Source organism: Canis lupus, chromosome 9, assembly GCF_003254725.2.
Source record: "Canis lupus dingo isolate Sandy chromosome 9, ASM325472v2, whole genome shotgun sequence".
Classification (NCBI taxonomy): Eukaryota; Metazoa; Chordata; class Mammalia; order Carnivora; family Canidae; genus Canis; species Canis lupus.
Window position 1 is genome coordinate 42,517,645 of NC_064251.1, and position 23,817 is coordinate 42,541,461.

At 52.8% G+C, this 23,817-nt stretch overlaps 1 protein-coding gene and 1 non-coding gene across 4 annotated transcripts in view; both read right to left on the reverse strand.

Moving 5' to 3' along the window:
* Positions 1 to 6,945: 6,945 nt before the first annotated feature.
* Positions 6,946 to 7,017, reverse strand: TRNAT-CGU (transfer RNA threonine (anticodon CGU)). Its single transcript has one exon. It is a non-coding gene; the product is annotated as a tRNA-Thr (tRNA).
* Positions 7,018 to 17,821: 10,804 nt separating this feature from the next.
* RAB11FIP4 (RAB11 family interacting protein 4) overlaps positions 17,822 to 23,817 on the reverse strand; it is a 117,621-nt gene continuing 111,625 nt past the window's right edge. For all 3 annotated transcript variants that reach the window (XM_025476470.3, XM_025476471.3, XM_025476473.3), the window contains one exon: positions 17,822 to 23,656. In XM_025476470.3, the coding sequence (XP_025332255.1) occupies positions 23,540 to 23,656 (117 nt within the window). In that variant the 3' untranslated portion in view covers positions 17,822 to 23,539. The remainder of the gene's footprint in view (positions 23,657 to 23,817) is intronic.

The following is a 23,817-nucleotide window of genomic DNA, read 5'->3' on the forward strand; positions in this document are numbered from 1 at the left end:
GGATGTAATGGGTTTACCCCAGCGCTGATCCCAGAGAAGCCTGCAGAAGATTAAGATTTGCTCCCTGAGCTAGAAATCTCCCTGCTACCCCCTGACCACATCAAAGCACATGGCCATGGGGGGCACCTAATCCCATCAATGGAATCAAAGCTAGACTCGAAAGGAGATTCTGCGGAGTTGGCACAGCTCACAAGACAAAGTTAGATACTGGGCCCTGGCCTCCACTGGGGGTTCCATCCCCAAAAAAGACCCAGAGCCAGTCCACAAGCAGACAGGGGCTGTCCTTGAGGGGGCACGGTGGGAAGGCTAACCCCAAGGACGGGGAAAGCTGGACAGTGGGCCGGGGCTGGCTTGAGTCTCACAGCTCCTCCAGCCGTACTTGGAACAAGTGCTTTCACTGTGACACTCCTGACCACCAGCGTCCCTGAGCGTTATCCTCATGTGTGAGATGGTTTCAGGTTGAAAAAAATGTGCTGTATTTTTTTAATGTAAATGTCATGAATGTTGTTGTCACGATGAGGCAAAAAATAAAGTGAGCCAGCTCACAGCCAAGGATTCAGCCTATACAAGTGGCATTCTGATACGGCCAAAACGGGGACAGTGGCATGCCAGTTACAGAAGCACCATCTAAGGGCAGTGGCTTCCAAATTTCCGGTCACGCCCCGTGGTAGGAGATATCTATACCCACACACAAAATGTCTCATTGAAACAATTTTTACACACTTGGAACAATTTTGTTATCCTATTCTGTTCCGTTAAAAAAAACGTGCTGCCCGCAAGCCATTAACATTTCCTTCGTGCTCCACACATGGTGACGTCCTGCAATTTGAGAAATATCGCCTTAGAGAATGTGCCAAGATGAGATAGCTCTCAGTGAGAAATTTCTAGGTGCCAAGACCCTGTGCTTCTCCTTACGTTCTGACGCTGGCCCTCGGTGGGTATTATTATTATTGCCCACATTCTAGAGGTGAAATTACTTGCCAGGGTCACTGCAGAGACCAGCCCCTCTCTGCCCAGTTCCTCCCGGGTCCAGCGTACCTTCCACCAGCTGCTCCAGGGAAACAGCTCAGAGAAGCCCAACATCCAGAGCCATTCACGTCGCCTTTGCCTTCTCCAAGCCTGCTCGGGCTTCTGCCCCTTTTGCATGCTCCTCCACACAAATGACCCCTAGGAGTTAGGCTCTTTAGCAAGCCGGAGCCCTTGAGGGAGGTGGGGGAGGGGAGGGCGTGCTGTGACACGGACACTCTTAAGGTCCCAGACACTCCTGCCCACATCCATCTCCATGGCTCCCTCCAAGGCAGGGATCCACCTGCCTTGAGGACAAAATCCCAGAGAGCTGGAGACATTGACCTTGTTTCCCCACCCCCACCCCGTTCTAGATTCTTCCCTAGGTCTTCCTTGGCTGACCTATTTTAAACAGCAGCCTCCTTCCCCATCACTTAGCATTTTTCCCTTCACTCAGTCCTTTCCCGTCTGATGTGCCACATATTTTGCTCATCTAAGTACATGTTGTGTCTCCTTGCTGATCTTTGCCTCCACCTGCCAGAATGTAGGCTCCACAGGGGTAGGAATTTCTGTCTGTTTCATACGTTACTGTGTCCCAGTGCCTGGCATATAATGCACACTCAGTAAATATTTGCCGAATGCCTTTGAGGCCTGCCTACACTGCCCTGAGAACCTAGCTTTGCTATTATTGGATGGGCTGGACTACCCTAAACCCTCAGCAGGGGCCCCCAGGGCCGAGCCCCCGCAGAGGCACTCTCTCCAATACTTACTGATTTCCCCAGTCGACTCTCAGAGGGGAACCACATCCCCCAAGGGCAGATGGGCCAACATTGACTGTGGTCTCCAAAGCCCAAACCACGCAAGGTATTTCATATACCTTCATATCACTTCATGTTGCGGTATTGATTCTCCACTCCTGTACATGAACACCTGCCACGTCCCTAACAACACATAAAGTGCTGTGGGGTGGTGGGGCTGGAGGTGGGGGTGGAGAGGATACAGACACTGATATTTACTGATTTACTGATACAGACACTGGGCTTGCGGAGGTGAAATGATTTACCCAAGGTCACTCCGTGCTGCATTCTTTCTGCTCAACTTCCTCCTCCGGACCATCCAGCCTATCAGATGCAACGTCCCAGTCCCGACTGTGCTGGCTTCTTTCCAGCTTCCTGCCATCAGCCAGAAAGAGCTCTGACACAAGGCACGGCATAGTTTGTTCAGATGGCAATCTACATGCATTTTGTTTCCCAGCCCAGATGGCTTGGACACAGGGGAGAGTCCCACAGCTCAGGAGAAAGACAGGCTGGGCACAAAAGTCCTTACTGCCGAGAAGCCATCCCGGGGATCACTTGGTCCTGTCAACATTTGGGGTCTCTCGTGCCTGTGCCACCTTCAATCAGTTATTCTTTGCCTCTCGGCCTCTGTGTCATCACTGACACAACTGGAGCAGGATCTTCGCTGTGGTTTCTCCCGGCTTGCCTATTCCTTTGCCTATTCCAAAGAAGTTGTTGACTTTTTAAAAAATCGTTGACTTTCATTCATCCAGCCAACATATAAAGAGCCCCTTTATCTGTCTAGGTCACTCAAGAAGGCACAACGCTTGCCCACAAGCAGCAGCGGAGGAGTACATTCCCCGGAAAGGAGTCAATTCTTTCCAGGTGTAGTAATATTGCAGTAATGCCAGAGCAGTGCTTCAAGCTGGATTCGGTTTTTCTGCATGAGGGGGGTTAGGGCGGGGGCAGGTGGTCTGACACTCTGCTTGGGTTATACCCTCTGGATGTGACCTAAGGAGTGAGGCGGAGAGGGTGGGAAGTAAGGTCACACAAGGAGCCCTCCTGGCCCAGGGTCCCAGCCGTCCCAGCCAGGGCTCTCTGAAAGGCTTTCCATGAGCAGGTAAGTGCCTGGACCATGTTAGAGCCCTTGGTTTAGAAAAGCTACTAGTCACTCTCCTGTGGATTCCAACCATTGGACATGTTTGTCTGTGTTCCTCCCTCTATAACCCGAGTGGTCTGGTCAAGCCTCTTATTTTGTCCCTATGTGCTTTGCCTATTGCTGGGGGTGAATATTAGACAAATAAGGTACCTGCTTGGCTCACAGACTGGCAAAGAGATGGGCCATCTCCTGGGTACATGTCAATTAATAATGGAGATGGCATTTCTTTTTTTTTTTTTTTTAAAGATTTTATTTATTTATTCATTCATGAAAGACACACAGAGAGAGAGAGAGGCAGAGACACAGGCAGAGGGAGAAGCAGGCTCCATGCCGGGAGCCCAACATGGGACTCGATCCCAGGCCTCCAGGATCTCGCCCTGGGCCAAAGGCAGGCGCCAAACCGCTGAGCCACCCAGGGATGGCATTTCCAAACAGATTTGTGCTCATTCTGTGGAAGAGCCTAGTCTGTATTATAAAAGCTAGAGCTTTCTGGATAAACTTGAATGAATCACTTCCCTCTCTTTAACTGCTTCTATAGCTATAAAATAGGAGGACTGGATGGTCATTTTCATTCCTGTCAGGCCATGATTCCAAATTTGTAACTTCTGCCCCCAAGAATGAGGGTGGACCTTTAGTATTTGCTTATTATAAATTCTCACTTTGTTTTTGTTTCTTAATTTGCAATTTCATTTTATGTGCAAGGTTAGAGGGGCCAGGAGGTAAAGAAAAACCTACCCCTGCCTGATGAGCTTCAACCTAGCTCATGGTATTTGAGTGTCAGAGGTGAGTGAATGAGGGCAGAAATACCCAAGACCTTGCAGTGGTCTGGCGAATTCCTATTCATCCTCCAGAACCCAGCCACAACATCACCATCAGGGAAGACGTCCCCAACCCTCCAAACAGGGACCCCACTTATGCCAGGGCTCCTCTATACCAGGTGCTAAAAACCCAGGCATAAGTGAGACACTGTCCCAGCCCTAAGGGGCCTCCCAGCCATGGTGTGAGACTACAGAGAGGTCCTAGACAAGAAGCTGAGTCACTTATTACCTGCGGGAATCAGAGGTTTCTCACACGGGGTTATACCTGCATTTTGCCAAAGACCTGGAACCTGACTCTGATCCAGTGTCTGGATATAGCTGTTGATCTGCAGGACATACCAAGGACAGAGGAGCTTGTTTAACTGCACCAAACGTTACCAGTTAGCAAAGCCCAGACTATGGGAAACCCGACAGGTCAAACAGGCAAGATTCCTCAACTGATACATTGCAAGAAGTGAAAGGGAAAGAAGATAATACTAGTGATTGAAAAGAAAAAAGAGTTTAAAAGATCAGTTTTAAAGATGAACAAAGTTGGGGATGCCTGGGTGGCTCAGTGGTTGAGCATGTGCCTGGGGCTCAGGTCATGATCCCAAGGTCCCGGGATCGAGTCCTGAGTCCCGTATCCCGCATCAGGATCTCTGCAGGGAGCCTGCTTCTCCCTCTGCCGGTGTCTCTGCCTCTCTCTGTGTGTCTCTCATGAGTAAAAAAATAAAATCTTTAAAAAAAAAAAAAAGATGAGCAAAGTTAAATTATAGACTATAAAGATGTACAACTAGCTGATGCGTAAAAATGCAAGAAAATAATCACTAACTAGGGAGTATCATTACTTCTGGCTGTGGGGGCAGGTTGTGATTGAGAGCAGGGGGCACATAAAAGAGATTTCTGGGGTGCCTGGCCAAGTTCTCTGACCTGAGTGGTATTCTTCTTATAATTCATTAAGACACTAACCTGATGTGTGGCTCTCGAATCTGTGTTTTATTGTACAATGAAAGATTTAAAAATCCCTCTCTCTAGGCTGGAATATTGGATTCAAACTGACAGCAGGAGGCAAAATAGATACACTTGCCAAATTGTGCTTTTAAGTTAAATAATAATATTTATGTACAGGAAGGAAGAGGCCTGACCTAAAGTAGTGTATGTTTTTAAAAATATCCTGGAGGTTTCAGCTGCCCACAAATGGCTGCCTGCCGACGTGGCTCTCAAACTAGAAGGCCAGAGGCCCTGTGTTCTGTTCTAGATCCTGGGAGGGAGCAACTGGGAGGAGGTCTGAGCAAGGGAAAACTGACAGTCAAGGGAACCGTTTCTGGAGTAGTCTCTTCAGGGCTGCACGTCACAACTAGAGTAGGAGGCAGGCTATAGGAATGGGGGCCTTTGCCGCTCTCGTCTTGCCCATCAGGGAGCACTGACTGTCCCTCTCTGGGTGGGGGAGCCAGGGTCATATGGACCTTCTCATGAGGTCAGGATGACCAGGCCCCACCGTGAAAGGGACTACTATTTGTCACCACTTGGCAGCCATGAGAGAGATGGGCGGGACAGCTTGAGGTCCTCTGACTTCTCCAAGGTCTGGGCTCCGAGGGAGAAACAGAATTTCAGGCCGCAAGGTATTTAGGAAACATCTCTTTCAACTTTTGAAGGTTGCAGCTAAGCTGAGGTCCAGGGTGTGTTAGTGATTTAATAGAGGTCAGGGCATAAACCCGACACAGGTATCTCTTGCTGCCCAGCACCCCACTCTCTAAGCCAGTGACCGACCACAGGTGAGTGTAGATACCCATGGGCTCTCAAGGTAACCACAAGAACTCTGCTCCCATTCTCACCCTGGTACTTGAAACTGCTCCTCCTTTCCTCGCCCACCTTAACCTGGGTCGCATCCTTGACCTTTGTCTCTGGTCCTTTACCCCTGGAGTCCCGTTTCCTCCAACATCTGTATGTTGACATCTTCTGTACCTCAACCCTCTTTTATTAATTTCAGCTTGGTTCATCGCCCCACCTCTGCAAGGGTGAAATTCTCTGCTCCAGCTGCTACAGGAAACCCAATACCTAACCTTGCAGTTTCTTCTCATCAGGAATCCAACTGAAGGGATAAGATTCAAGGCAATATCCAATAGTTTGGGACCTTTCCTCTTCCTATTTCTGAATATCTGGAATCTGTCTCAATTTGCATTTACTAACAAGTCCCTGATAACACTGAATCCTTAGCTCAGCATTCCCTTCAAAAGCCAAGAGCATTTCTTCCATTTACTGGAGCCTGAGGGAAAAAAATCAATAGATTTCCCTGCTCCCTGAGCCCCACATCCTGTCTTCTGATAACTCCATGCATCACCTCAGAGACTCTGCTGACATTCAATCCACCTGAAGCTCCCCATCGTTAACGGTGCAGTGGGGCCTCTGGAAAGGTAACGTGATTTGGGGTCATATTAACAGAAATATGGGATGTGGAATGAGGGGGGCGAAGTTCCATCCACAAAACTCTCTCTGGAGTAAAGTATCTTCAGTGCTGAGGATCGCAATTAAAGAAGGGGACAGACTAGAATGATTCAGGAATGAGAGGCCCTCAACATCGAGTCATATTAAATTGGGCTGATTATCCTAGAGATGACTTGGGGAGTGTCATAACCAGCTGGGGGCCAGACTGAAAGGATCACACAGGCAGGCACCAGACTCACACCGTGATTTCACGAGGGCCGGGGAAGGGCTAGGCGCCTACCAGTCAGTCTAGCGACGCGGCCGGCTTCCTAGGCAACAGTGCGGGCAGTAGGCACAGGTGGACTCGCCTTTCAAGGAACACACGCAAACCAGAAAACACCGCTCCAGAAATTCCAACGTGCTTTCTGGGAAGTTCTGCCACCCTAAGACACGCAACCCCCGCGACACCAGGCCGCCCCCTCCCCCACCGGAGACATCAGAGCGTGGGCCTTCCCCGGGCCCGCAGCGGCTCCACAGGGATCCCAGGAGAGTCTGGGGGGGGGGGGGGGGGGTGCGGCAGGGCGGGCGGGGCTGCGGGGACACGAGGGGCCCCGAGAGCCCGGGCGCCTTGGCCCGCTCTGCGCGAGCGACTGCGCGGCCTCGGGGAGGGGAGGGACCGAGGGCGCCCGAATACAAGCTGAAAAGTAAAAACATACCGCGCAGTTAAGGGACGGCGCACGTGGGGACCGCAGCGCCCCACCGCCAAACCCCAACCTCCAGCCCCAGGCACGGACGGGGTTCGAACCCGCGATCTTCGGTTTACGAGACCGACGCCTTACCACTTGGCCACCGCGCCTGACAGCCGAGCGAGCGGTGGAAGCTCTCAGTGGAGGGTAGGCGGCGCAGGCGCGGGAAGGGCGAGGCCCCGCCCCCGCCCCGCCCCCGGGCCGCCCCGCCCCGCCCCCCGGGCCGCCCCCGCCCCCGCCCCGCCCCGCCCCGCCCCCCGGGCCGCCCGCCGGGACCCGCTCTGCCCGGCTCTGGGGCGGCTGCGGGCGCGGGCCGGGCACCGGCCTCCTGGCTGCAGCGGGACCCGAACTCGCGGCGCGCCTTCCGGGGAGACCGGGGCAGAGGCCCGCCGGGGCTTCGCTGGGAGCCCAGGCCGCGAACGCGCGCGAGCCGGGCCGGGTCGGTGCGGTGCGGCCGCAGGTTCGGCGGGCGGCGCCGGGGGCTCGGGCCGGGCCGCGCAGAAACGTGCGGGGCGCGGGGGGCGGCGGGCGGGGCGGGCGGAGCGGGCGGCGCTCCGGGGCGAGGGGAGGCGACCTCGGCTCCTGCGGGCTCCTTCCGGCTCGTTCGCGCCGCGCCCTGGCCCGGGACACTCCGCCGAGGCGCTCTGTAGGCGAGGCGGCCCTGCCCGGGAGGAAGCTCCGCGGCCGCCCACGGAGACGGGTCCCCGGGCTGCCCGGCGGAGGAAGGGGGGGCGCGGCGGGGCGGGGCGGGGCGGGGCGGCGGGGCCCAGGGAGGGGCGCTGCGAGCGGGAGGGCGCGGCGGGGAGAGCGGCGGGGGCGGGGCCGGGGCCGGGGCCGGGGCCGGCCGCCCGCTGGAGGCGAGGACGTGCGCAGGGGGTGAAACGCGTAAAGGAGACTGGCCCGGGACAGGGGCAAAGGGGACTTTGTTGGTAAAGTTTGGTTTCTATTCTATGAGAAGCAAGAAGCTGAAAGGCCGGGAATATGGGTGCTTATTATGATGCTGTGAACGGGGGGGATCCCTGGGTGGCGCAGCGGTTTGGCGCCTGCCTTTGGCCCAGGGCACCATCCTGGAGGCCCGGGATTGAATCCCACGTCGGGCTCCCGGCGCATGGAGCCTGCTTCTCCCTCTGCCTATGTTTCTCTCTCTCTCTCTCTCTCTGTGACTATCATAAATAAATAAAAATTAAAAAAATAAAAAAAATATGATGCTGTGAACGTTTTTATAGACCTTGTGTTTAAAAAAAAAAAAATTTTTTTTTAAAGGAAATCAGGTCCCTCTGACCTCATTTGGCCTGTGGCCACGGGGTCTGCTCCCGGAGAGGCAGGTGGGAGACAGGCCTCTTCCCGGGGCGGGGCGCGGCCACCTGCCAGCCTCCAGCCCTCCTGCAGGCCAGCGCCGGCGTGGGGTGAGGGTCACAGATCCCGCCAATGCCAAAGTCATTCTTGCTTTTTTATAGCACTTTTAAAAAAGTATAGGTGGTGGAGGTTTGGGGAAACCTAGGAAAGCTGTTGCGTGTGCTAAACATAAAATTTACCATCTTGACCATTTAGAAACGTAGTGTCCGCTCTCTGGACATTGCTGTGCAACACATGGAACTTTTATTGAAACTCTACCCACTGAACAGGAAGTGACTCCCCTTCCTCAGCCGCTCCCCAGGCCCTGGCAACCACCATTCCACTTACTGCTTTAGAGTTTGGCTGCTCAGGAGAACTCTCATAGGTGGGGGTCCTACAGTATTTATCTTTTTGTTACTGGCTTATTTCACTTTGCATAATGTACTCGAGGTGCACCCATGTTGTCACATGACGTGATTTCCTATTTTTTTAAAGCTCAGTAAGATCTCGCTGGTTTTCAATCCATTCATTCCTCAATGAGCACGTATTTCCCTTCTTGGACCTCTTTGCTATTGTGAATTATACTGCAGGGAACACGGGTATGGAAATATGCCTTCAGTTCTTTTACATACATAACCCAGAAGAGGGATTGCTGTTCTGTTTTTAATTTTTTCGGGGAACCTCCATATTATTTTCCATAGTGGTTACACCAAAATTACATTCCCACCAACGGTATGTAAGGGTTCAGATTTCCTCAAATCTGGAGCACGTGGGTGGCTCAGCAGCTGTGGGTGGCTCAGTGGTTGAGCCTTTGGCTCAGGTCATGATCTGGGGTCCTGGGATCAAGTCCCACATCAGGCTCTCCATAGAGAGCCTGCTTCTCCCTCCCTATGTCTCTGCCTTTCTCTGTGTCTCTCATGAATAAATAAATAGAATCTTTAAAAACAAAACAAACTTCCTCACATCTGTGCCGTACTTTTTTCTTAAATTTTATTTAAATTCAATTTGCCAGCATATAGTATAACACCCAGTGCTCATTTCATCTTTTTTTTTTCTATATAGTGATCATCTTAATAAGTATGCAATAATATCTCATTGTGGTTGGATTTGCATTTTCCTGGTTGTGATGTTGAGCATATTTTCATATGCTTTTTGGCCATTTGTGTATCATTGAAGAAATGTTTATTCGAGCAAGTCCTTTGCCAAATTTTTTGATGGGTTGTAAGAGTTCTTTGTATATTCTTTGTATATTCTAAGATATTAACCTCTTATCAGATATATGGTTGACTAATAGTTTCTCCCATTCTGTGGGTTGATTTGTCACTCTATTGATTGTTTCCTTTGCAGTGCAGAAGTTTTTTTTTTTTTAATTTGTTTTTTTTATTTATGATAGTCACACAGAGAGAGAGAGAGAGAGAGAGAGAGAGGCAGAGGGAGAAGCAGGCTCCATGCACCAGGAGCCTGACGTGGGATTCGATCCTGGGTGTCCAGGATCGCGCCCTGGGCCAAAGGCAGACGCTAAACCGCTGCGCCACCCAGGGATCCCAGTGCAGAAGTTTTAAGTTTGGTGTAGTCATTCCCGTTTGTCTGTTTTTGTTGCCTGTGCTTCTGGTATCCTATCTGAGGAGTCATTGCCAACTTCAATGTCATGGAGTTTTTCCCCTATTTTTTTTTTTTTTTCTAAGAGCTATAACAGTCAGGTCTTATGTTTAAGTCTTTTGTCCATTTTGAGTTAATTTTTGTATGTGGAATAAGGCAAGCATCTGTCTTCATTCTTTTGCTTTTAGATGTCCAGCTTTCCCAACACCATTTCTGATATTTTAACAAATTAGAAATTAGAATGACAACTGATTAGTTGGAGTCTTATAATTAATTGTTAGTATTTTTCCCTTTTTGATGGCACATGAAATAACTTTTTAATTGGTGAATTTGATGAAATCGCATATGTATAACAGTTAAGAGTCAGACTCATATTTTCACATTTGTATATTTCATGGTGTCCTGATTTTTCTCACCATCATAGGATGAGCATTTCCCACATTCTTGTAAGTGGATCATTTCATTGACTGTAAAATGTACTACTCTGGTGCAGGATACTGATAGGGAAGCTGTGCATGGAGGAGGGAATAGCATGGGAATTCTCACTCACTTTAGCAGTGTACTTGAAACTGCTCTAAAAAGTAGTCTATTTTATAAAAGCACCTTAAAAAAATAAACCCTAAAAGGAGAACAGTGGATAACTCATACATTCTTTGCTCTCTGACCCCCTACTGTGTGAGTCACAGCCAATCCTGGACTGCACTGGGGTTATTCCTTGGTGGGGTCATTCTGGGTCTGTTCAGGTCCACTTCTTAGCTGGTAGGCTTAGGAGCCTGGTTTTGTCTCCCTCCACGAGTGAGCAGCTATAAGTACATGGTCTAACTTCTGTTTTCTAAACTTAGGTACCATTTTTAATATTGAGCTTTTGTATTGTCAAACATGCTGTGAAACTTAGCCAAAAGGTTGGGAGCTGGTTCCAGAACACAGGGCTCCCTAAGTCGCAAAAATCAGGCCATCCCTACCTCCACCTAGCACAGTAGAAAGAGCATCCTGTCATTCATTCCTTCCACAAATCTTCACTGAGCACCTACTACGTGCTAGACCCTGTTCTCAGTGCTGGAGCTATAGCAGTGAACTGAGCAGCACAGCTCCCAGCCCTCATGGAGCTTCCATTCTTTTTTTGTTGTTGTTAATTTAAATTCAATTTGCCGACATATAGTATAACACCCAGTGCTCATCTCGTCATGTGCTGGAGCTTCCATTCTTAAATAAGCAAACCATACAGCAGTCCAGGCTTGCCTGGACTAGTAGAATGTGGCCAAAGTGATGTTGAGTAAATACCCAAAGCTTGGGTCTCAAGAGACCTTGCAGCTTCTTCCTGTGATATCTTAGAGCCTTGTCCCGAACCCCCACCCCCACCCTGTATCAAGAAGGCAGTGTAGTTGATGGAGGATGAGAGGCCATAAGGAGTCTCCCAGCTGAAAGCCAGCACCGCCTGCTACACACGTCGGTGCCCCCATCTTGAGCCCTCTAGCCCAGCTGACACTCCAGCTGAATGCAGCTACGTGAGCGAGCCCAGGCTCAGGGGACCCCTCAGGGGAATTGCCACCCTGCCATGTGAAAATAATGAATGGCTTCTGTTGCAAGCCACTATGTTTTGAGGCTGGTTTGTTACCTAGCAAGAAGAGTCCACTGATACAGCAGGTTGCACACAACTACCATGCTCTTTGGTTCTGGGTTTGTGGGCTGGGGGTTATTTGCATGGCAGGGTTAAAAGTGGCGTGGTGGGCACCTGGGTGGCTCAGTGGTTAAGCATCTGCCTTTGGCTCAGCTCGTGATCCTGGGGGTCCTGGGATCCTGGGGTTCTGGGATCGAGTCCCACATCAGGCTCCCCACAGGGAGTCTGCTTCTCCCTCTGCCTATTGTCTCTGCCTCAGTGTCTCTCATGAATAAATAAATAAAATGTTAAAAAAAAAAAAAAACTGGTGCTGGATGAATGTGGGAGGGGCCATGCCCAGTGTCCCTTCAGTGGGCTGCTAACCTCAATTTCTTTAGCTACAAAACGGGAGAGCTGGTTAGCTATTAGCCACAGTCCTGCGTTAATTAAAATTTGAACACCTTCTTCATTATTCACTGCTAAAGTTAGCAGGGAGGTGAAATGCCACTTAACCTTTTTTCCTTCATAGCAACCTGACACTCTTCCCCGTGGTCAGGTTTCAAGGTCCCTTTGCCTGCCCGAAAGTTCTAAATTTAAGGCTGCTGCTAACAGGAGAAAAAGTCAACACAACTTGCAACCTTTTTAGAGTGTAGAAGGCCACACCTGTAGACATTTAAATTTAAGGCTGCTTTTCAGGACGCCTGGGTGGCTCAGTGGTTGAGTTCCTGCCTTCAGCCCAGGGCGTGATCCTGGAGACCCTGGATTGAGTCCCATGTCGGACTCCCTGCATGGAGCCTGCTTCTCCCTTTGCCTCTCTCTGGGTCTCTCATGAATAAATAAATAAAATAATAAATAAATTTAAGGCTGCTTTTCATACTTAGGGTTGGTGCAGTTTGGTCTTTATCTCTTTCTTCTCCCTTCTCAGTGGTTAGGGGAAGAAAGAGATTCCTCCACTTGTTGGTGGAGTGTTCACTCTTTTTTTTTTTTTAAAGATTTTATTTATTTGAGAAAGAGACTGCACATGAGCAGAGGGAGAAGCAGACTCCCCACTGAGCAGGGAAGCCTGATGGGGGACTAGATACTGGCTGGGATCGTGACCCGAGCGGACGTCAGATGCTTGACTCACTGAGCCACCCAGGAACCCCAGTGGGGCTTTCACTCTTAGCAAGATGTTTCGAGGTGGCTGTGGACTTTAAAGGAGTCAGGAGGGCTCACAGGTGGATCAAGGGCTGAATAAAATCAAGCCACCTCAGAAGCCCCCAAACATGCAGGAGCCTTAGCACCACCACTCTGCACCTCCAGCCCTTGGGACTTGTTCTTTCCCGGAACGTGAGCCTACGGTCTCGGACTCTCTGGCTTCTCCATGGGGCTCCTGCAGAGTCAGATGTCTACCTGGGTGAGGTCAGAGGACTTACGGACCAAGTCATTCCTCAAGATGCTTGGGTGGATTCCTTTTGGGGGAAGACAGATCTTGTGAGCGCGGTCTCAGGAGAGCAAACTCCCTAAGACATGCTGTTCCACGCATCTGTTGCTGTGTAGCTATCCACCTCAAAACATAGAGGCTTAAAACAAGATCCTTTTCAGGTTCTGGGGGTTGGCCAGGCAGTTGTGCGTAGTCTGTAGTTGGCTCAAGGTGTTGGGATGGCCTCCCTTATGAGATGGGCACTTCACTGGGGCTATTGGGTTGGGCCCTCCGTTTACCATGTGGTGGCTTGGGCTTCCTCAGTGTGGCAGCTGGGCCTCCAGGAGCATGCATCTTGGGAGGAAGAAGACAGAAGTTTCCTCATGGCCTTTTAGGGCCAGAGCTGAGAAGTCCCAGGATATCACTTCCACCACAAATGATGCATTTTTCTACCTATTGATCAAAGTAGTCACGGGGCCAGCCCAAAGTCAGGAGGAGGGGAAGTGAGCTCCACCCCTCAGCAGGGGAGAGGCCTGCACCTGGGAGGGAGTAAATCCTTGGTGGCTATCTTTGGAGACTTTACCACCCCTGTCATTCACTGACTGTGACTCTGGGTATAAACACTGATTGGTGCTCAGTCCTGGGGCTGGATACGACAGAGGATGCCAGAGGGTAGGAGGTGGATGTCCTTTGTCTCCAGCCCAACTTCAAAAATCAGACTCCTCTTGGGGGCTCCCTACTGGGACAGGTTAGACTAGATCCTCTCTCCATCTCCTTCTGGCCCTGACTGCCTCTGGAGTTGACATTCACAGCACTCCTCCCCCCTGGCCCCCCAGAACATGCTCCTACTCACAACTGCAAGCCAGAGTACCGAGGTCTGGCCCAGACAATGCCAGGGATCAACCGATGCCAGCACTTGGTCTGGGGATGACCTACTGGACTGGATAAACTGGGAAAGCCAAGTGGGGCAGAGGGGCCAGGTGGGCTAGAATGCAGGGGTTGAGGATCACAGGTTCCCCCGGGCTTAGTGCCGTCAAACAGGCTGGAGAAAGCATGCTCAGACTTCAGCACCCTCACCCTCTAAGTTTGGGCCTTTCAGGAGCTCTAGCATTTTTCCTTTTTTTAAACCCAGAGACCACATCAATGCAATGGAGCCCAAATCAGAACCCAATGTCAAAGAGCTTGGAGTGAAAGCCAGGGCCAAACTGGGGATGGCAGGAGAGTGAGGGGAACTTCCTACAGCCCCAGCCCAGCCATTTGGTTATCTTTTGGAAGGACTGGTTTGAAGCTGGCTCTGGCCTTCCTGGCCATAACCTTGCCCCAGGGGGGGCTTGCAATTGTGACCCTCAGCCTACTGTGAGGTAGAGCCTGGCTAGCCAGGCTGAGCTGCAGGGAAACAACCATCCTAGGGCATACAAGTTTCCCACCCCCACACACTCCTCCCACAGTGCTCCTCAGAGCTGCTCCGCTCACGGAGAGCTGGCTCAGGGTCCAGGGCTCCACACGTGTCCTCCTTTGTCCCTGAAGCCTCTCCCTGAAGAGACGCCTCCCTGCTCTGAGCAACTACCTCCTCGGGCTAGTCCTGACTCCTGCTTTGGGATGACTGTACCCCTAACCAGTTGCCTGGGTGTGAACCCTGGGTGACTTGTAGCGAGTTGGGTCACCTGTAGTGGCTCAGTTTCCTCATCTGTAAAATGGGGATAACACTGCCGCCCACCCCGCGGTGGTTGAGGATCAAATGACCCAGGGCACACCAAGCTCCGGCACAGGGTAAGGCCTACGTACATGGAAGCCAACAGGAACTACCTCGCCGTTGCCTCCTGCGGGCCACGCACTGCCTTAGGCACAGTGACAGGGGAGGGATGGTGCCAAATCCCGCCTCCCCAGGGCTGGAGAATCCGAGGACTCACAGCCAGGGGCCTGACCCAAGGAGAACACGCCTCGTCCTGCAGCGAGCGCCCCCTGCCGGCCACGGGTCTCCGGGTCGGCGGCAGTGGCTGGTGCTGCACCTGCGGGGCCCCCCGCCCCCGCCCTCCCCCAGGGGACCCCCTCGCGGGCCTGAAAGCCAGGAGCTGCCTGCGGGGGTAGCTTTGCCCGCCTTCGCCAATAGCTTAGTCGTTTCCTGGAGACAGGCGGGCTGGAGTAGACCCTCCCCGCAAGGCTGTGAGAAGCCCGGCTCCCTTGCCCAGAGGACCCCTGACCACTGGCAGTTCCAAATCCTCATCCCACTCAGCAAACAAGCCACAAACGCCGCAGATCCTCCCTGAGTCCCGCTGCCTTCTCTCCCCTCCTCTCAGGCTGCGGCCTAGCCCGGCGCCGCTCCCGGGCTTAAGATCCTTCCAGCCCTGCTCTCCACCCACTAGGCCTCTTCACCTGCTGTTCCCTCCCTGGGTCCTCCCGGCCTCCCTCACCTGGCCTCCGCCTCCTGCTGGCTTCGGTGGACTCCTCAAATGATCTCTGCGAGGATTACACACCAGTGACGGTCACACCCGCCTACACTCTAGAATCACCCGAGGGGCTTTGGAAAAACCCGCGTGTCCAGCCCGCCCCTTACCACCTGATTCCAAACTGCTGGGCTGGGGCCTATATCCTGGAGGTTTTCACACACACACCCCCCCCCCCAGGTTATTCAAATATGCAGCCAGGATTGAGAACCTCCCATTCTCACATTCCAGAGGCAGCCTGTGCCACGAGGGGGAGGAGCTGATCTGTTTTGCTCAGTGTCAAAACTCCGCACCTAGCCTTACACCATGCATCTATTAGGCGCTGATGAAACCATTGCTTCACGGATGAACACGAGATCTGCCCTTGGCCCGCCAGGCTTTGCATCACCTCACCAGTCCCCCCTCCAAGCCAGAGTACCCTGAAAGGGCTGTGCTTTCTAGCAGCCTCCCCCTGGAGGTCCTCCAGTCCTCCAGGGTTCCCCTGAAATAACCCCTCCTCGGGAAAGCTGTCCCTGATCCCCAACTGACCTCAATTTCCTTGCACCTCGCTCCTGCAGTCCGCCAGCCCCCCAGAGCTTTCCCACAATGCTGCTCATCACCTGGAGTCAGCTGTGGCTCTCCTTCCCTGAGGAGGACATAAGCCTCTGCTGTCTTTTCTGTACCAACCCCAGTGCCTAACACAGACCTTGGCACACACAGTGGCGCTCAGTAGATTAAATTGGTTGGTTGAGTGATTTCAGACCCAGGCATTTTTTTACCCATTCAGGAGACTTTGGCCTGGGCCCAGACCACTCTAAAAGGCTCTAATTGGGGGTTCCTGGGTGGCTCAGCTGGTTGGATGTCTGCCTTCAGCTCAGGTCATGATCTCTAGGTCCTGGGATGGAGCCCCAGTTGGGATCCCAGCCGGGAGTCTGCTTCTCCCCTTCCCTCTGCCCCTCCCCCCTGCTCATGCTCTTGCTCTCTCTCTCTCGCTGGTGAATAAATAAAATCTTTAAAAATAAACAAAAAAAGAAATAAAAGGCTCTAAATGTAAGGGCCTAGTGAGTTTGGGATCTGGCAATGAACCCTTTGCAGGAACTGTGTGACCTCTAGGGGGCGTAGGGACGATGTTGTCTGAAACCGCGAAGACGCAGGAATGGCTCTCCAAGACAGGTGAGCAGGGAATGTACCTGCACAGAGGGCAAGACCTACACACACAGCAGTGCTTGCTTCCACCTCTCTCCAGAATGGCAAACTGAGTTGAATCGTGTCCCCCTAAAAGATGTGGAAGTCTTAAGCCCTGGTACCTGTGAATGTAGCCTTGTTAGGAAATAGGATGTTTGCAGATATAAGCAAGTTAAGACGAGGTCATCCTGGGTCAGGGTGGACCCTAATCCAAGGTCTGGTGTCTGTATAACAGTGACATTTGGACAGAGATACACAGAGAGAAGATGGCTGTGTGAAGACAAAGCCACGAAGGGGCTAGCAGCTCCTGGAGAGGCCAGTGGTTGCTTGTGGATGGCTGGGTGGGGAAGGCAGAACCAGGCTCAAAAAAAAGTAGTGGCAAACTAAGAAGACATCTGTTTCTGAAACTGGGCACAAGGCAAGTGCTCCAGACCTGGAGAAACCTGCCTGTGGCAGCAGGAGGGTCCTGGAAAGGGTTGAGAATAGGGTTGCCAGATAAAATGCAAGATGCCCAGTTAAATTTGAATTTCAGATAGGCAATGAATAATCTTTAAGTTTTGCGTGGGACATATTTACACTGAAAAATTACGTGAAAGTCAGAATTAAATTGCGCATCCTGTATTTTCATTCACATGATCTGGCAACTCAAGTCAGGAAGGAAAAAGGCACATTAGAAAGCTGGAGGGAACAGACATCCAGGACAGCAAGTTCCCAGCATCGGGAAGTGATGTCCGGGCAAGGCCACATCCATCCACTGAGTTGGTGGGGGGTGGGGGGACCTGGTCCTGCCTGTCCTGAGGGTCTGGGCCATCTCTAGGTGCTGGGCCTGGGGAAGCTGTGAATCCCTTCCCCACACCTGGACTCCCAGAGAGAGGGCAGAAATCTGGGGGTCTGGGCCACTCAACCTGGCGTCACCTTGATGCTCTAGGGCTTTGCAGGACTTGTGCCATCAAATGGATCTGAAACCAAGTTTGAGGGGGAGGACTTGGGCGTGGGACCCAGGGGAGTCAGGGTGGCAGACATGGAGGAAGATGGCAGTGGATCCCCATACCAGTGACCAGAACAAGCTGAGACCCTCTGGGGGTCCCTTGCTGGGAAAGGGAACATGATCGGAGCAAAGACAAAGTTTCTGAATGTCATAGCCCTGTGGGTGACCTGGTGGTGTTAGGGGGGCTTCTGGGACCCACAGCTCCTCTCCTAGAGACAGCCGGCTAAAAAAGAGGGTCTGTGGGGTGACCCCCTGCTGTGCCCTGCACCTGGAGGACAGCACCAGCCACCCAGGCCCTCGAGACAACTCTGTCCCCCAGGAGCCCTGGAACCAGGTCTCATCTCTTCTACCCTCCCTCCCCCAGCCACAGAAATTCATCATCAAGTCAGGCAAGAAAAGCAAACTGTTTATTTACACCTTGGTCTGTACATTAGAGTTCCTGAAGGAGTCTGCCTCTGAGAGCCTGCTCCTTTTTGGCTAGAAGCAGGTAGGAGGCAGAGCGCTTGAGGCCCTGGGACACAGCTTTGGGCCTCCCCCCTCCCTCCCTCCCCTAGGGCCTGGAGGTGGAGGGCTCACCCCAGCCCCAAAGTTAAGCCTGCTTCCAGATGGAGGCTCCTAGGGGAAGACTCAAGTGGAATCCCACGGAGTCAAAGCCATCTAACCAACCCACCAACCCTTGGCCAGGAGGCCACACGCACAGCTTATCCCATCTGGGCCCCGGGGGATCCAGCCAAGACAGCAGGAAGAGCTGGGACAAAGGGAGCCGAGGCAAGTCCTCAACAACGCCGGTCCCAGGGCAGGCCAGTCAGCAGTCCGGGAGTTAATGGCACTCGGGTCTGAGCACCTTGGGCGGAGGAGGAAGAGCTCGGCAGTTGTTAACGATGGGATGGGCCGGGGGAGCAGCAAGCAGCCTCTTCTTTCTTCCCACCTGGAGTCCAAAGCTGTTCGAGACACCGGATGGCGGTGGTCCTGAAGCAGCCCTGTGCCAGGTGCGGGGAGCTGCACTGCTCTAGGGCCTGGGGCACTGCTGCAGACCCCGCACGGCCGGCCCGGGGGCCCATGGTTAGGAAGGTGCACTCTGCTTTCTAGAAATGTTGACCCCAATACAGGAAGAGGTGTGTGGAAGAAGGTGCTTGACACAAAAGTTACCCTTTTCTGGTGTGCAAGGCTTCTAAACTAGCTGCAGGCTAGATGAGGGGCTAAGTGGGTCCGAGCCCTCCAAGCTTAAGACCATAATGAAAAGAGTTCTGTACAAAGTTATCAAGTCTGCGAGGCTGAGCGAGGAGCGGGAGGCAGAGCCTCTCCAAGTGGATAAACGTGCTGGGAGGCCTGGCCTGGGAGCACACCCGGCGTGGAGGAGGGCATGCTAGATGCACGCGGACACCAAGTGGGACGCTATGTACACACTCACGGGGCTCCAAGAGGACCGGGGTGAACGAGAGGATATAGAAAAGGGGCAGTGGGGGGCGTGGAGAATCCTGTATAGTGGAGACAGGGAAGAAAAAAGGCACAAGGACAATGACCCCAAACCATGCGGACAAAACACGGCCTGTGCAGCACAGCAAAGCAGAGGGGCCTGGCAGGAGGTGCAGTCCCCCCAACCCCCACCCAGGGGCCCGGCAGGAAGCCCAGTCCCCACCCCAGGCAACAGCACTCACATCCTGCACAGGGTGGCCCTGGGATCCCATTCTCAGCCACCCTCCTGCTCGGGGCAGACAGCACTCCCTTACAGCCACAGAGACAGAGAAGGAGCCTATGAGACAGGGGTACCGACATCCTATAGCATCACACTTCACCAGGGTCTATACTTTTAGAAACCTTTCCAGAGGACAGCTGATTTTCTCATGTAGGCAGCAGAGAGTGGCAGAAGGGCCTTAGAGCTGTTCTGCTGTGTGGGTAGGGCAGGCCCAGAAGGTCCCTAAGGTCAGCAGGGGGAAGGAAATTGCTTGTCATCTGGGGGTACGTGGTCCCTCAGCAGGCCGATCTGTCTCCATCAGCCTGAAGCATCACCCTAACAGGGCTGCCCTAGTCCCAAAGGGGGAACACCAGTGAGGATGCCGACACTCAACCTAAAACCCTCTTTAGCTCTTTTTAAAAGAGTCGCTATGGATCTGCCAGCCGAACAGTCCTTTCCTCAGCATGGAAACTGCTGAGGAAACTTACCCTGCTTTTGGGTTTAAATCTGCTAATGCATTGAACACACATACCCAAGAGCACAAAAAGTGAGCTTAATTTCTTCCTGAGCCGCCAGGCCCCACTGGCCCCTGCTGGTTATTAAGTTCCTCATTGAAACAAAAACACCTACACTGTGCCCTCCTGACCACCAGGACCCGACTGGGGCAGGAACCAGACTTGCCAGCAGAGTAGTGCCCGGAGCCTCCAGGACACGGACGGGGATGCTGGTTTGGCTACTAATAGTGGAGGAGCGGGGGGTGATACTCATCCACCCAGCCTGAAAACCAGTCAGAGACAAAACCCAAAAAGCCAGTGTCCCCTCCTGCTCAGCCGTGCAAGTAAATGTTTCTGGGGCTGCTTTCAGGGGGACAACCCCTCCCTGACCCTTGACTCTGTTCTACTCCAGCTCCAGAATAGGCCCACTTAGGTTGGCTAACCCCCAGGCTGGTGAGAACAACTGGATACACCAGTTCCTGAAGGCACCTGGCCTCCCATCCGGGGTGAGGGATCCACCCACTTCTCACTACCCTTCAAAGCCACTGACACCCCACCGTTAAGGTAGAACCTCGGTTACAAATCAGACAGGCAGTTCCACCCATTTCCTCTACCCCTGACTAGCAACCTTCCAGTCTCAACCTTGGGCTACACATCAGCATGACCCGGGGAGCTCTCTGAACATCTGGATGCCTGGGCTACCCCCACATTGATTAAATTGGAATCTTGGGGCCGGGCAGCCAGCGGTTCGGCCCAGTCAGCACAGTTCCCAAGCCTCCCCAGGTTATCCCGATGCACAGCCCAAGCTGAAAACCACTGTTTCAGGTCCAAGTGCTTTGGGAGGTTCTTGGGCTCTGTAAGAGGTTTGCAATAAGTCAGAAATAAAGTCAAAATAAAGCAATCTCCCTCTGACAAGGGAAAAACTCAAAAAATAATTTGTCTGACTTGACCAAAGCTCACTCACTGATTCTGCAAATTTTCTCTGCCTTCCAGTTGGATGTAAGGATGGCCAAGTGCTGTGTAAGACATTGGGTCTGTTGCAGAACCCCCCTTCCTGTGCCCCCGAAACCCCCCTAAACCTCGGAAGAGTCACTACGAATCCCTACTTGGTAGAGTTGCCAGATTCAGCAAAAACAAAACACAAAGCGCATCCCCCCTACCCAGGCACCCAGTTAAATTATAATCACCTGGGGAGCTCTTTAACCTTTCCAAATACCTGGGCCACGCCCCCACACCACTGGCATCAGAACCTCTGGGGATTTGGCCCAGGTGGCAGAATTTTAAAATCTCCCCATTTTGAGCGTGTCCCAAGCATTGCGTGGAACGTAACTTCTACAGGGAGTTAGCTTCCGTTTGCCAGAATGCACAGGGAGCTGGGCGTCGTGTGTCCAACCCAGCGGCTCCCGGGCCGAGGGGCAAGTGCAGAACTTTCACGTGGACAACATGCAGAGGAGGGGGAAGCACTGGGGGGGGGAGGGGTCGGCCCCACCTGCCCCCAGTTAGGGCGCTCTGGAACCCCTGCTGGGGCCATGGGGCTGGGGCGCTGGGGCCATGGGGCTGGGGCCCTGGGGCCATGTGCCTCCGTTGGGGCTTGTTTTCCTGCATGGAAGGGCAGCTAAAGACACTTTAAAAGCCAATTAGCCTAGGTTTTAGAAGATGATTTTGGCTCCAGAAAGTTGGATTTAACTTGAGACAAAGTCCATGTAACCCAGGCCTCATTTTAAAGTCGGCGGTCTTCCAGAGATCCCATGCACAGCACCAGGTCCCCTTGGGGCGGTTCAGATGCCGGCTTCCTGGGGGAGGCTGGTCCTGTGGTGCCCCCTTCAGGAAGGAGGCAGCAAAACATTGTCAGCCCACCTTTTCCGCAACAAAGCAGAAACTCCCTCCCACATAGGGACTGTGTAACCCAGGCCTCTGGGACCTTCTCTGGAATTCCATACCAGTGCAGCTAAAGGACATATAAAGTTTTATGTATAAAATGTTCACCCCTGGGGCGAGTCCCCCATGGACCTTGAGGACCTTGATCTGGCTGGCCTCTGTAGGACTCCTTCCAAAGTAAAATCCAGACCAAAGCCAAGTCATGATAGGTCCTTCTTTCCCTTCAATTCGGTACCATTCTCTACTATTAGCATATTCTCAAGAAATCCACTCCTCTTGGCCTTCTTTCTACTGCTGCTCCTCAGACCCCTGGAAGAGCCCAAGGGGACCAGCATCCTAGGGGCTTGAGAGACTCTTAGAAGACTGATCCCTTGCCCTAGTCTTCCTGGGGTAGGTGGCCCCAAAGTCCTGGATCAGACCAAGGCAGCCCCATTATCTGTAGCATGGAACAAATCCCAAACATATGCTTAAGCAGAAATCACACAAGCCAACAAAAGCAGAGGTTGAGTGGAATGGAACGAAGATCGGTCCTGGCCAATCCCTACCTTTGTGAACAGGGTACATACATACCCAAGACCCCAAGCCCCTTCTCACCCTCTCCTGTCCTCTCTTCTCTGTGCACACCCTTCCATGCCCCTCCCCAACATGCCTAAACCTTCCTTTTTACACTAGAGTTGCTGAAGACAACACGAAACTGCAGCGGGGGTGGGGGGGAGATATAAGACCATTCATATTTATCTACACGTAGTTCATACATGTTTGGACTAAAGAAATGAATGACAAGCCATATACAACTGAGACAAACTCAAAGTAAAACTCAAAGTACCATATCTACTCCCAGCTGCCTAGAACAAAAGATCACATTAAAAATCCAGAGTGTGCCTTTCCAGCACATGTCAGGAGGATGGAAGACTAAGGTTTCCCTAAAATGTCTGACCCCAACTGTGTCTCTCGCCAGCACCCCTCTCCTGGCAGAGATTGGAATGCAAGAGTGTTTTTGAACGGTGCTGGAACGCGGGGACCTTGCTATCCAGCTGAGCCAAGCCCAGAGCTCAGAATCCAAAAATCCTAGGCTGAGGCCTGCTGTCCCCAGGCCACGTGGAGAACGGGAGTTGGAAAGCAGGGCCCACTCCCAGCCCACCAGTACCTGCGGGCTCCTGGGAAAATGCAGCCAGAGGGAAGGAGACGGAACAGGGATGGGAGCACGCTCCTCCCTGAAAAGCAAGTCTTTGGATGCCCAATGCCAATACGTGCTTGAGACACCCTTGGCCCCCAGCCTGTCTCCTTCCTTTTAATCCCTTCATCGTACACCCAAGTGAAGTGCTGCTTATTTTTCACGGTCTTAAAAATCAAACAGAAAGAGGTAGGTGAAGTAGGGATGGGGAAGTGTATGGGGAACTCTCAAAATGCCAAGAACCCTTAGAACGAAGGTCGCCCCACGCCAGCTCCTCTGTAGGCCCGAGTCCTTTGGACACACAGAGCACAAGCATCACGGGGGGCTGCCAGCCTGGGAGGGGCTCTGGGAGGGCCCCTTCCTCCTTTCAGAGCCTGAGCACCTAGGCTTCAGAGGTGGCCGAAGAGGTTGGGGAGGATGCAGCTGTTGGGCATTCCAGCTCCTAGAAAAAATCATCAATCTGCTCCCACTCCCAGAGGGAACAGCGGTGGGGTGAAAGAGCCTGTCTCACTAGCGTGTGATTTAATCCTTATCCCCAGAGGTAGAATCATTTTTATCCAGTATCTGAAACACAATCTTCCAGTTCTCGTGATCACAGCAGCTCCTGATAGCAGACCCTGTCCTTCCCACCACCAGTACTGTCTGTCCTTGCGCAGGGACCACAGAATGCACGGATAGCGACCGCACAGAGGTCCTCCACGGCCACGGCCCCACGTTCAGCCCTTGCTGTGTGCACGGCTTCCCCGCATACACACCGGCACACAGGACAGGGTGGCCAGAGATACATTTCCGGTGTGTGTGTGAGGCCCGGCTGGGGCCGCATCCTCAGGCAGGTCTGGGGGTCTGAGGGTCCCTGAGGCCGTGCCGCAGCCAGCCCTTATCTCAGTGTTTGATCTCAAGGATGGAGGGGTTGTGGTCCAGGATGGCCAGGATAATCTTGTCCATGTACTGCCTCAGCCGGAAGTTGATCTCCTCCTGTTCCTTTAGGGCTTCCATGAGCTGGAGGGAACAGGAGAGGCAGGTCAGAGACTCAGCAGCGACCCAGTACCCCACGACAGAGGGGCTAAGGAGACTCTGGGCAAGGCAGCCCCAAGGCCAGCCTCAGCACTCAGGGGCCAGAAACAAGCAAAAGCAGTAAGAATACACACCAAAGGTGTGGC